This window comes from Sinocyclocheilus anshuiensis, unplaced genomic scaffold, assembly GCF_001515605.1.
Source record: "Sinocyclocheilus anshuiensis isolate Anshui unplaced genomic scaffold, SAMN03320099.WGS_v1.1 scaffold605, whole genome shotgun sequence".
Lineage (NCBI taxonomy): Eukaryota > Metazoa > Chordata > Actinopteri > Cypriniformes > Cyprinidae > Sinocyclocheilus > Sinocyclocheilus anshuiensis.
The window spans coordinates 686,602-700,145 of NW_015539865.1; the positions used below are offsets into that span (position 1 = coordinate 686,602).

Below are 13,544 nucleotides of genomic sequence, written 5' to 3' on the forward strand. Positions count from 1 at the left end.
GATGGAAATTCAGCTTTGCATCACAGAAATAAATTATATTTTAAAGGATATTAAAATAGAAACCATTATATTTGTAATAACATTTTACAAGATTATTGTTTTTTTTCTGTATTTTTGATTAAATAAATGCACATGTCTTACTGATCCCAAACTTTTGACCGGTAGTGTGTGTGTGTGTGTATATGTATATATATATTACGTATGGAGTTGCATTGAATTTATTATAAATATAATTAATATAAAAATATATTTATAGTGATGATCATGTGATTTGTTTTTGAAGCACAACAACTATTAAAAAGCAGACAAAACATATGCAGGTTATTATTTATTTTGTTTACATGCTTATGCATATACAGTGCAATTACGAGCTTACATCATTTAATAATTAAATACATCTGACACAATATAGTAAAATCTATGTCATGGCATAAACAGAGTTAAAACTTTTCACTTAGTGTCATATGAAGGAAGAAAAACAGAACTGTTCTTGCAACATCACTGATTGTACAGAATTACAAAAACACTGCCATATTCTGATGCCAAAATCATTTAGCTATAGATATGACCCATTCGTGTGAGGTTAAAGGCCAAAGCTAATTATTGAGATTAATTACCATTTTTAGCTCATTCATATTTAAAAAGTCTTTGTCACAGCTCTGTATCCTTAAAATCATATTACTTCAGTAAAACTGGAAGTATACCAACTGTTCTCTGTAAAAGTTTAATGATTCTGTCAAATTGTATATATATATATATATATATATAAAATTAAATGCAGCTTTGGTAAGCATGAGTTTTTTTCAAAAACATTTTTTTTTAAATCTTGCCAACCCCAAAGTTTTGAATGGTAGTGTATATTTATATCTACCTTTTAAAAGAATATTCAATTGTTTGTGTTTTGGGCTCTTTGAAAGACCAGTACATAGGGTATAACTATTTTTAAGAGTGTAGGATCATGTTTTGCTTGTTTTTGTATTTAATATTTAGTACTGTTGATTACAGACTTGTAAAAATCAAGCAAGAAAACTCAAATGTTTGTCTTGTACTGGGACATATTCTCCAGACTTGTTTAGTACATTCTGAAGTCTGGTTCTCCTCAGGTTCAGGAGTTTGTCATGTGTAGGATGGCTTTGTGTTTTCTGTGACTGTAGCATGACCCCGAGTTCCTCCGGTGGCCCATATAACTCGTGGTCAAATACAGCAGATAAATAATGCAGTGACAACACACAGCAGGCTCTGTCTGATCAGATATGATTATCTCTCTGACAGGCTGTTATTGTTAATGGATAAATAATTAAAAGGTCATTAGACATGACATGCCTTTATCTGGTAAAATGAGAGGCCTCTCCTCCTTTTGCTATACCTGAGTGCCGTTGTAAGGATCGGCTGAATTATTCATCAGCTCTTGTCTTATAGATTTTCAGTTTAGTTGTGATTTATCGCTTTAATGCCTTTACTAAACATTTTTTTAAGATGAAATTATTAATTGGCTAGGTGTTCAAATGCAAGCAAGCTCATTTAGGCAAGGCAAGTTTATTTATATAGCACACTTCGTACACAATGGTAATTCAAGTGCTTTACATAAAAGAAAGTAAAATAATCATAAAAAAATTATCACAAAAATAAAATTCAAGGAATTTAAAAACTTTGAAAATGATTTAAAAATTGATTTAAAATGAATTTAAGACAGTTCAAAATAGAAAATGATTATACATACATAAAATACAGTGCACTCAGTTCGGACGTCGCACAGTGCTCATTCAATAAATGCACAGCTAAACAGATGAGTTTTGAGTCTGGATTTAAATGTGACTAATGTTTTAGCACATCTGATCTCTTCTGGAAGCTGGTTCCAACTGCAGGCGGGAAAATAGCTAAAAGCAGATTCCCCTTATTTTGTGTGAACCCTTGGTATTTCTAACTGACTGGATCCTAATGATCTGAGTGGTCTGTTAGGTTTATATTCAGTGAGCATATCTGCTATGTATTTAGGTCCTAGGCCATTGAGTGATTTATAAACGAGTAAAAGTACTTTAAAATCAATCCTAAATATAACTGGAAGCCAGTGTAATTTAAGGCTACTTGAAAAAAAATCTATGTATCAGTATGAATAAGTGTAACACAAGTAGATAAGGAAGTTTAGATGTTCAATGTTTAAATCCCACGAGGGGATTTCAGTAAAATCAGATAAAACAGAAGTAGCTGAGTTCCAGCTGAGACCAGTAAGCAGCCACACAGAAATTGCTAAAAGTACTTGAAACAGTACTCAGCTGCCATCATTAATCAGATCTCCATCACAGGGCCAGAAATGCCAAGCATCTCACACTGGGACATTTTACTAATTCAATTCACACATCTACTGTATAGACTCTCCAGTGAGATGTTTTAACCTATATTGCTCTTTAGCTTGAGCTGCCCATCCTATGGCTCTTCCCATGATGCCCGCCTCTGACTGAGTCAATCAGCATGTTTCCTGCACCCCCGAGTGAAGCGGAGGAAATGATGAAATCCCACTGCAACAGCGGCACACTTCACGTTTTGTTGCCTTCGGCTCACTACACAGACATTTAGTCGAGGGTCTGCTTCAGACAGGTTTGGCAGAGATGATGGTGTTGGCCTTTAATGTATAACTAGAGGTTCTTAAGAGCTTCCTGCACTGTCCCAGTGCATTATCTGCTTGGAAAGCAATGCTTAATGATAACGTTCCTTCGTTAGCCATTTAATATGTAAACTACAGGGAAAGTTGTCTATCTTAGTCTTAGCCACCTTTGCCTCTGTTGGCCTGATTCAAGTTGAACCTATCAGACCTCCTGAAGCTCTGTGGATGAGTTTTGCATGGTTTGCATATCTGAGGGACACTTTGATAAACGCAGATTTAATTTAAAGCTTAACTTGATGTTCCAGACCTGTTTTAATCTAGCGTGTGACATGATGTTTGCATAACTAAAAGAAAAACATTTTCAAGGAAACATTTTGTTAGCCAAGTTTGGAAAGAAAACATCTGGCAAACCCAAATATTTGTATAGAGGTTACTTTTTGGTTTAGATTGAACTTTAAGCATCGGGCTTCAGCAGTGGTATTTGGAAGTAACTAACTAGCCATGCTACTAACTTAACTACATTTTTCAGTACTGTGACCGTAGTTTTCCCCCAAAATAATAAATATAATATTATATGAATTAATATTCTTATTATACAATAATAAGAGTAAAATATTTATGGATTCATGTCATTACAAATGATTTGTTTTTAATCCATTATATTGGTATGTTTTCTAGTTTTAGCTGTATAACTGTATCTGTTCAAGTTTGATGCTATCACTCTCATAGATATCCATTCATTCATTCATTCATAATAATGTGTGATTAAAAGCTATGATTAAATTTTGATATGATAATTATAAAAGATATTGCCTATTAACAGCTTTGTTGTTTGGTAGGCTACCTTTTGTTAGTAGCTTGTATTGTAACTAACTACTATTAAAATGTAGCTCTAACTTACACATATCTTGCAACTTGACAAACTGCAGTTTCAAAGAATCTCTCCCAGCACTGTTCTGCTGTCATCTCCAGACTGGAGTTTTAGGCAGTTACTGCATTTCTGAGGAATCCTGCTGCAAGCCGCTGCATGTTTTATACTGTCCTGAGATGCATGTGGTAAACAACATAAACTACGTGTTGCAATCGAGACTCCAGACCAAACCATTTGACACTTATAATGCAGATTACAGTTCAGTGATCAAATCCTGCTGCAAGTCGCTGCATGTTTTATACTGTCCTGAGATGCATGTGGTAAACAACATAAGCTACGTGTTGCAATCGAGACTCCAGACCAAACCATTTGACACTTATAATGCAGATTACAGTTCAGTGATCAATTTGAATGTTGTATAGTATATTGATAGTTTAGTGTTTAGTGCTGCACTTGTTGCTAATCTTTTAGCTTTCCCACAGACTGTACAGAGACTGCATTGTACAAGTGTTCACTTGTTTGTCATTAGCACTTCCTTCTATTGTATGATCTTTCAGCAGTTAATCAAAATGTTGCATTTCACAATGTTTTTCTCCATTCCCTCACAATTAACCAGACTTGAGTTTGAGTTGCACTGTTAGTGTTTGTGCATTCAGGGTTTATACTGTTACCCTGCATTGCTTTGTATATATTATATTAGATTAGATTAGATTAGATTAGATTAGATATATTGATACATAGATACACTGTAGACACACAGTGACATTTACTTTTGTCTTCAGTGGTATTCTAAAGAACCCCTTGTTCAATGAATTGCCCTACTTTCAAAACCACTTAAGTGGTTTTAGTGTCTGTGTTTTCACACCCTCATAAATTGTCCTATTATTTATCTTTTTTTGTAATTAAAACCAATATTTATTAAAAGTAATAGCATGTAACACTTTAACTTCATTCATTCATTCATTTGCATGCTCTTTTGAATTTGTTATGACGTCTATGGCCCAGTTTACAGTCAAATACCCCTCAGGGCACTGTAAATTATCTGAAGTGGTGTGGAACAATAGTGACCAGAGCATGCCAGCACACACACAGGCATGTGGGGTATTCTGAGACACACAAAGCTCATCAGGAGACAGGATCTTACTTCTTTTGTATGCATATTTAACTTGAATTCACTCAGATGTAAGCCAGGCACGCATGTGTACACACTCATTTGCTTTGCTTTTTTTTTTTAAAACAAAACTGGGATGGTGTTATAATCACATTTCACAAGAAAACAGGAAAAAAGATTTAATGTTGGCTTTGTGTCAAAGGTGGAAAACGAGAGTGCACACAATAGCCCCTCAGAAAACTCACACACACACATATGACTGCATTTGACTTCTAGACAGTGTTTGTAAAATTGCCAGTCATTGTTTTTTCCTTCCAAAGAGAGGAAGGTTAGAGTATTGAGTGAGGATTTTCTAGGTGCTGCCTTAAATTCTTTATAGGGCAGTTGATGTGTGCCTATAACTATTTTTTTTTTCTGCTTAGAATTTATATGTATATGGTCACCATTTTTAATCACCTTTGAAATTAATTTTGAATTAAATTAGCACAACCCACAGGAAGTTGAACTGGGATTTAAATTAAAATGCTGGACATAAAATAACTCTATTTCAAGCATTTTAACTTTGTCTTTGAATTACAGTTCATTTTTCTTCTTTAAATTCAAATTCAATTTGCAATTCCGCAACCTCAATTTAAATTTCTCAAAAAAACTCTCAGAACTGTAATTGGAATTTGCAAGGCAAGTGTGTGCTTGGGAGAGCACGAGGGGATGATTTATAGTATGGGATTACTAAAACTGAAAGTTTTGCCTCTTTCTTTTTGTGGTTGGATTTTGTCTGCTTTTTTCCTCTTCTGCTCACACCTTACTTCATTAAGCACGTCTTGCACATGTAACGTTTATGTAATATATTTTTTTATTTATTAAAATGGCAGTTTCAATCATTTTTTTTTTTTTATTGTTTCCTCAGTGACTACTTTTTTTTGTTTTGCTGTACAGTGAGGGTACAGCCTAACCTTACTGTGGTGGCAGTGAGACAGGTGTTCCTGTAGCATGCGTGTTTGCAAACATATACTTGCATAATAATGTGTTTTTTATGTGTGCGTGCTGTGGCCTGTGCCTTGTCATTTTGCACCCCCTCAGAACCCCCTGTATTTGTTTCTGTAGTTTATTTGGACTCATGTCTTTCTTTTTCCAACCACTTGCACTGTTTTTCACTCAGTGACCCCCTTATTTCTGTCCTATTCTGCCTATTTTGCTGTAAATCACTCCCTGCAGCTTGTGCTGCTGTGTAGAATTCACTTCACAAAGTTTGCACATTTGGCTTGGGTGTTGTCTCTGTCTCAGTACATGCTGTAATTGTTTTTTTTTTGGGCTCAGTCATTACTGACAATTAGAGTGGGAAAGGTCTTATGCATTCCATTGCAAATTAGATTCTGCAGTGTAAAGACTCTGTATGTTGATTATACAGATTACAATGAAATGTAGAATCAAAAATATGATGATAAATGATCAAACTTTTTTTTTTTTCTCCATACATTGAAAGAATACAATGACATGGGGCATTCAGACCTCAAAAAGGATTTAAAAAAAAAAGCACCAAAAAGGCCAATGAAAGTAGTTATATGATGGCTTTTTATGAAGAAAAGTACAAAATTATAATAATTATTTACTTTTTCTCTTTTCTGACATAGTTCTCAAATAATTGTCATATGGCCTACTTTTATGATACATTTACAGTGCTTTATCTGGTCTATTCAGTGCTGTCTGCTAGCATTGAATGGAAGTGAGCAGCTTGAACATTCAGTTAAATATCTCCTTTTATGGATCAAACTTTTTTTTTTTTTTCTCCATACATTGAAAGAATACAATGACATGGGGCATTCAGACCTCAAAAAGGATAAAAAAAAAGCACCAAAAAGGCCAATGAAAGTAGTTATATGATGGCTTTTTATGAAGAAAAGTACAAAATTATAATAATTATTTACTTTTTCTCTTTTCTGACATAGTTCTCAAATAATTGTCATATGGCCTACTTTTATGATACATTTACAGTGCTTTATCTGGTCTATTCAGTGCTGTCTCCTAGCATTGAATGGAAGTGAGCAGCTTGAACATTCAGTTAAATATCTCCTTTTATGCTCCATTAATCTCAAGTCATCAAGTCACCCAGGTTTCAAACTGCATTCATGTGAGTAAATGATGACAGAATTCACACTTTTGGGTAACTATATCCCTTTAAGGCTTCCAGTTAAACTTGAGTAGGACATGTACTGATTTGTAACCCCTTAAATGTTTATTTTTGGTTTTCATAATGACTTGTTTTTTTCCAGTGATGTGGATAGCATAACCAAGCTGTGGCCGCAGTGGAAAACAGTCCTTCCAGAGCTGCTCTAGCATGTGTGCTGTATGTTTAAAACACACATTCTTACACACACACACACACACACACACGGTTTCTATAATTAACTCTTGTGCTGAAGTCACTCTGGAATTGTGGCCAATGGGCGGGTTTCATAAGTGCTTTTTCCTCAACTTGAAATGTGTGTGTGGTGTGTAAATGTGCAAATATACCTCCTTTTAAAAGTTTGGGGTCTGTAAGATTTTTAAAATGTTCTTTTATGTTCAGTAAGGCTACGTTTATTTCTGATACAGTATAAATAGTAATATTGTGAATATTATTACAATTTAAAATAACTTTTCTATTGCAATTTATTTTAAAATAGAATTTATTTCTGTGATGGCAAAGCTGAATTTTCAGCAGCCTTTATGCCAGTATGCCAGTTTTTGTCTTTACTGTCCCTTTTTTAATAAAAAGAATGAATTTATTTTGAAAAATAATCTTACTGACCCTAAACATTTGAACGCTTGTGTATTAGTGTGTTCATGTCTGTTTGTTTGCATACATAGTGTGCCACAGTTGTGTTTATCCATTAAAAACTCAGGATGTATTGGTGCTTTTGTACAAACAAAAAGTGCTTAAAGATCATTTTGAATCACCGTCATCATTAAGCAGTTTACACACTCTTCCTGAAAAGAAAACAACTCCCAGACAAGTGTTTTGTTCTTTTTTTTTCAGAGAAATTATGATTAATCCTTGAAAAGGAAGAAAGGAAGCCATGTCATTCTTTGGCTTAGACTGTACAAGGAAGAAAGAAAAAGGTACATGCACGACATACAGCTCTGACATCAGAACAATATCAAACCAATCTTTCATCACTCAAAAGTGAATTGTCATCGTTGTGATGTATTCATTGGTTGATTTCCCCAAAAGTTTAAATGCTGTGGTGCTGTTGAAATGTTTGTTTGTTTGAGCATCCTGACAAACACTTTGGCTCATCAACTTGCCTAACCTAACCTAACCTAACCTAACCTAACCTAACCAAGCCTAACATTTGTAAAGAGTATATACAATTTCTCTCTATATTTTCTTCTAGAGGTGGAGAGGAAAATCAGAGCAAATGACAGAGAATTTAACTCATCATTCAAATATGCTGTGAGTATAAAATCAGAAAATTGACAGAAAATTGCTAATTCAAACCTACAAAAATTAACATTTATGTTTTGTCTGATGACATACCGTAGGTGTCATCATGACATTATATCCACCAAACAGTTTCCTCCTAACAGATTGCAGTTATTTTTAGATCCCTTTCTATTAAAAAAACACTTGTTATTTGTCATCGTCTTTCATCACGTATTACTTATATTGGGAAATGACTTCCAGCATGTGTAATCTTTAGACAAACCACATCACCACATGAATCATGATATCTGAACAACACTATTGAACCATCTTTCATCTTTTCTTCTTGAAGACCAATTCCATCAAGACCTCCAAATACAACCCCTTCACTTTTCTGCCTCTCAACTTGTTTGAGCAGTTCCAGAGGATCGCTAATGCTTACTTCCTCTTCTTGCTCATCCTACAGGTGTGTAATATCCAAGTTTACTGAGTGAAGCACTGGCAACAGTTTGCAAGACTGATATGTTCATAATATGTTTCCATTAGTACCTATAAAATAAATAAATGGATGAATAGGGATTTTAATACAAAGTCTGTCCAATTCAAAGGAAGTGAAATTCTTTCAGGATGTTTCCTCAGTTTGTCATATTTAGTTTAGTCATGCATATTGTGAAGAATGTGTTTGTAACGTGACCCTGACTTCCCGTATCAAGCCTACACCCCACACATTCTAAATGACTGGATTCTTGCACAATAATGACCGTCTCATGACCCTGTAACTTCATTTACTCGCTCTTTACTAGCCTTGACTTTGAGGCAAGTCAGTTGACATCAGCCATTTTTGTTACTCATCATGGGCAGCTCTTTCCATTCATGCAAGTACAGCGACCATAGACACTAGTAAATGAATGGAGAGACTGTAACAATAAAAAATTACATGATCAACAACTGACAATAATCATATCATAAATATATTTTTCTTAAGCTCAAATCACGCAGTCATATACGACTTCTCACATTCATATTTGTGCAACGTCTCTGGCTCACAATACAGTAACTACATGTATGTTGTTGCCATTACTTTATCATGTTCCCACATTCAAAGCACATTAAAGGGGTCATATGATGCTGCTAAAAAGAACATTATTTTGTGTATTTGGTGTAATGAAATGTGTTTATGCGGTTTAAAGATACTACAGCGAGAATAAAAAGTTACGCCGCCTTTCTTTGCGTGAACATTTGGGCGGCGTTATGCAAATCTTCCCACATAGTGACGTAGACATGTGGGGGCGTGTTAGAACGAGCCGTTTTAGGTAGGCGTGGTTAACTCTTAACTTGTATAAAGAATATCTCTTTGGATTTGAGACTTTAGTCTTTGCAACTTTACAGATCTTGTTTATGCACCAAGAGCTTGTAACACTCCAAAGAGAAAGGAAAAATTGAAATCGCATCATATGACCCCTTTAACATTTTTTGTTTCGTAGGTTATTCCTGCTATTTCTTCTCTGTCCTGGTTCACCACTGTCGTCCCTCTAGTCTTAGTATTAACAGTGACTGCAGCCAAAGATGCCACTGATGATATTGTAAGTACACACATCACATGTGACTATATACAACAAACTGAAGATCTATTTATTCTTTGTTCGTATTTCTTTCTTTTTCCCCTCCTGAGAGGAAACAGCAAGATCTGACTGCGATTAGACTGTTTTTGCCAAATTATTCCTTTAAAGGGATAGTCCACCCAAAAAAGACAATTCTGTCAGCATTTCCTCGCCCTCATGTTGTTGAGTTTCTTTCCTCTGCTAAACACAAAAGAAGATATTTTGAATGTTGATCGTTCATAACAAAGCAGTTTTGATCCCACTGACTTCCATTGTATTGTTTGTCCAAGCTATAGAAGTCAATGGGAACAAAAACTGTTTAGCTACCAACATTAGAAAGCAGTATTTCGCAGTAGAAAGAAAGTCACGCAGGTTTGCAACATTTTGTTGATTATTTTATACCACGTAGTACTGGATAGCGTTGCACCACCAGTCATTTCTTTTGTCCCAATGTGATCCAGAGGACCTCCAGACTTTCTGCCAGATCCCAAACAGAGCTAACTCTGGGTTTCCCATGCTCATGGAAATAAACTGACATTTAGTTAATGAGACTGGCAGCTTTTACTACAATACTCAGTACACGTCGAATTTAAATGCCCTTTACTTTGGCACACAGGCGTCATCAAGCAAACTTTCCTCTGAGCAGCAGAAAATCGTAACGCGAAAGGTTACGGATCTAAAATTTGTCAGAGGTGGACTGGAAAATTTGATACAGTTAGCAGGAGCCACCTCACCCTCAGTAGGAATACAATAGTCCTTATGTTCCTACTGAGGGGAGTGGAGGGGAATTAGGGAATCGCACTCCTCGCCCCTCCTCTCTAGCCTTCAAAAACTGGGATGAGCTCGTTTCTGGATGCAGAAGGTCTTGGCATTCTCTTCTGTCTTCAAAAATTAATTTATCCCATGAGAGCTTCTGTTACATTTTTCTTTTTGCTATTTATTTAATTTCCTACATGATTTTTTTTTTCTTTTTCTTTTTTCTCTGACAGAATCGCCACAGAAGTGACAGGCAGGTGAATAACCGTAAAGTGAATGTGCTTATCAATGGAAAGTGAGTGGCTGTCAAATTTTGTTTGTCACTCTCTGTCAGTCTTGTTACCTACACACCTTTTTCAAACATGAATTTCACATGACACCAAATGCAGTCAGAGCTATTGTGGGTTCAACAGTTTGCCGTCAAGACGTTTTTTTTTTTAATATTGTTTATACAACTTTAGTTTTAGTATATGATCATGACCTGAGTGTCTCAGTAATATTTATCATATCACTAATACTATCAATGGTTTCATACATTTTGCCGCTATACTGTAGCTCAAACCAGGTGCATTTTTTCCATATTTTGTTCAGCTAATGTGCATGCACTTTCTAGAGCCCAAATCTTTGGCCCATTTAACTGAAAGGTGGGATTTAGTGAGTGTTCTTCTCCTCATACTGTTAACCTGGAATGCTTTGAATTTTTAACTAACTACAAAACAAACACATCAGTCACAACAGGACGCAGCTGTAGACGCATTGAAAGGTTCTTCCTATTGTTCTGACCTGTTCTCATGATGTTCTTTAGATTACACACAAAATGAATGGCTGCTTGATTGATGCCTCAGATTTCTATTTTTGAAATAATTTTCTTGGTGGTCCCTCATCAAAGAATGTGCTTTCATAATTTATGTTGAGTTAAATAGAAACACATGACCCACACACCCTGAGTGTTGCAACTTGTTGAAATCAGAATGATGTTGTTTATGCGTTAGACATAATTTGTTCTCTTTCTTTCAAAATAGACTGATAAGCGAGAAATGGATGAATGTGCAAGTGGGAGACATCATAAAGTTGGAGAACAACCAGTTTGTCACAGTAATGCATTTTACAGATTTAGATTACATTAAATGTAATGTAACTGTATATCTTTACTTAATGATTTAGGATCAGATGTAAATTGATATTAAATTAACATCACCTTGTCTCTCTGTATCTTCCTCGCAGGCAGATTTGCTGCTGTTGTCCAGCAGTGAACCTCTCAACTTAGTGTACATTGAAACTGCGGAGCTGGATGGGTAAGTACAAGAAACAGAAAAGAAGCATTGTTGTGTTTATGTATGTGCAGCTATATCAAATACCTTTGTGTTGTTTTAATGAAGCTGAAATATCTCATGTGAATTTTTTTTTTTAAAGTTGGAATACTGAATGCCTGATTTCATGCTTATGTTTTCTTTGTCGCTTTTTGTCACACAGAGAAACCAACCTGAAGGTTAAACAGGCTCTGACTGTAACAGGAGACATGGGAGACTATTTAGAGGCTTTGGCTGCATTCAATGGTGAGGAGAAAGAGAGAGAGAGAATTCCTTGATCTAGTTAAAGGGATAGTTCACCAAAAATAAAAATTTTGTCATCATTTACTTACTCTCAAGTTATTCCAAACCTATAAGAGTTTCTGTTGAGCACAAAAGAAGATTACAGAATGTTGGTAACCAAAGGGGTAGATGGTTAGTTACAAGATGAAGTATTAAACAAGTACAGACTGTTTAATGCTGCTCAGAGATGCATAAATGCAATTACAACTATATATTTTGATACTAGGAGCTGAGGAGAGTCAGAGCAGGCATAGTTTAGTCTGGCATTTTCAGTATGCAGCTTTGCATCTTTACACTGAATTTTGAGAAGGCACAGACCAGCCTTAATTTGGTTGTGTGAAGGTGCCTTATTTTAAAGAATAAAATTGAAATTGTATCCTATACAAATGATGAGGGACACACATCAGAGATGTGTGTGTGAGTTTTGTGAGATTTTGTCATTTGTCTGGGTTACTCCATGATCATACTCATTCCATTCATAGAGAGCCAAAGGCCAAATATAAACAATTACTGACCCTGCCTACTCTGATCATTCTTCCAGCATCTCTCCTTCATACAGATATTAATCTCATAAGAAGTCTTTACTAGTTAATAATTTAGAAAATGAATTGGAGTCAGCAACACACTTTTTTGGCTTTTACAAATATGGAAAATAGTACTACTTCCTATTTTTATTTATTTTTTGTTTGCTGTGTTCTCCAATAGGAATCTCAACTTTTTTTTACTAGACAACAAGATAAAACTTTTGTTTTCTCCCGAGTAAAACCCCAGCTTACATGTCTCCTGTAGAGTTTCAAACGAGAACAATAGTCTCATTTTGTGCTCAGAAGATATTAAAATCTGCTCAAATAAATGCAACCGTATAATTTTTTCCTAAAACCAAATTATCTGAGCTATGCCATTCACACACAAAAAAGTTCATATGAATGAAATGTAACTGAGAACTCTCAAATCTTCTCAACTTCTGAGCAATAACATTTTCCTCTGGTCTTCTCTGTGCTTTCTTCAGGGGAGGTGTACTGTGAGCCTCCTAACAACCGTCTGGATCGCTTTATGGGCACGCTGACATTCGGCACACAGAAATACTCTCTGGACAACGAGCGAGTCCTGCTTAGGGGCTGCACACTCAGAAACACAGACTGGTGTTTTGGCCTGGTGTTGTTTGCAGGTAATAAATTCAGGCAGATGTGTGGTGTGTGCTCTGGAGCTGTCTGGTGTCCCATTTCAATTCCTCTTTATTACTGCAGAGAATGTGTGTGGTGTATGCTTTTGAGGGTGTAAAATGGTTTGCCAGCCCATAGACTAAATAGACTAGATAGAAACTGACTTTTAAAGGGGTCATATGATGTTGCTAAAAAGAACATTATTTTGTGTATTTGGTGTAATGAAATGTGTTTATGCGGTTTAAGGTTCAAAAAACACATTATTTTCCACATACTGTACATTATTGTTTCTCCTCTATGCCCCGCCTTTCTGAAACACGTCAATTTTTACAAAGCTCATCATTCTGAAAAGCGAGGTGTGCTCTGATTGGCCAGCTATCCAGAGCATTGTGATTGGCCGAATACCTCAAGCATGTGACGGAAATGTTACGCCCCTTACCATACT

The 13,544-nt window shown here is 35.5% G+C and overlaps 1 protein-coding gene across 3 annotated transcripts in view; it reads left to right on the forward strand.

Moving 5' to 3' along the window:
- LOC107684987 (probable phospholipid-transporting ATPase IM) overlaps positions 1–13,544 on the forward strand; it is a 26,494-nt gene that overhangs the window by 2,488 nt on the left and 10,462 nt on the right. The window contains exons 1-11 of one of the 3 annotated variants that reach the window (XM_016481394.1): positions 6,656–6,712; positions 6,855–6,928; positions 7,601–7,683; positions 7,959–8,017; positions 8,340–8,453; positions 9,472–9,570; positions 10,578–10,639; positions 11,367–11,439; positions 11,569–11,639; positions 11,818–11,900; positions 12,946–13,104. In XM_016481394.1, the coding sequence (XP_016336880.1) occupies positions 7,641–7,683; positions 7,959–8,017; positions 8,340–8,453; positions 9,472–9,570; positions 10,578–10,639; positions 11,367–11,439; positions 11,569–11,639; positions 11,818–11,900; positions 12,946–13,104 (763 nt within the window). In that variant the 5' untranslated portion in view covers positions 6,656–6,712; positions 6,855–6,928; positions 7,601–7,640. Of the gene's footprint in view, positions 1–6,655; positions 6,713–6,854; positions 6,929–7,600; positions 7,684–7,958; positions 8,018–8,339; positions 8,454–9,471; positions 9,571–10,577; positions 10,640–11,366; positions 11,440–11,568; positions 11,640–11,817; positions 11,901–12,945; positions 13,105–13,544 lie in introns of those variants that run through there. The other 2 variants (XM_016481393.1, XM_016481392.1) reach the window with 2 other exon arrangements.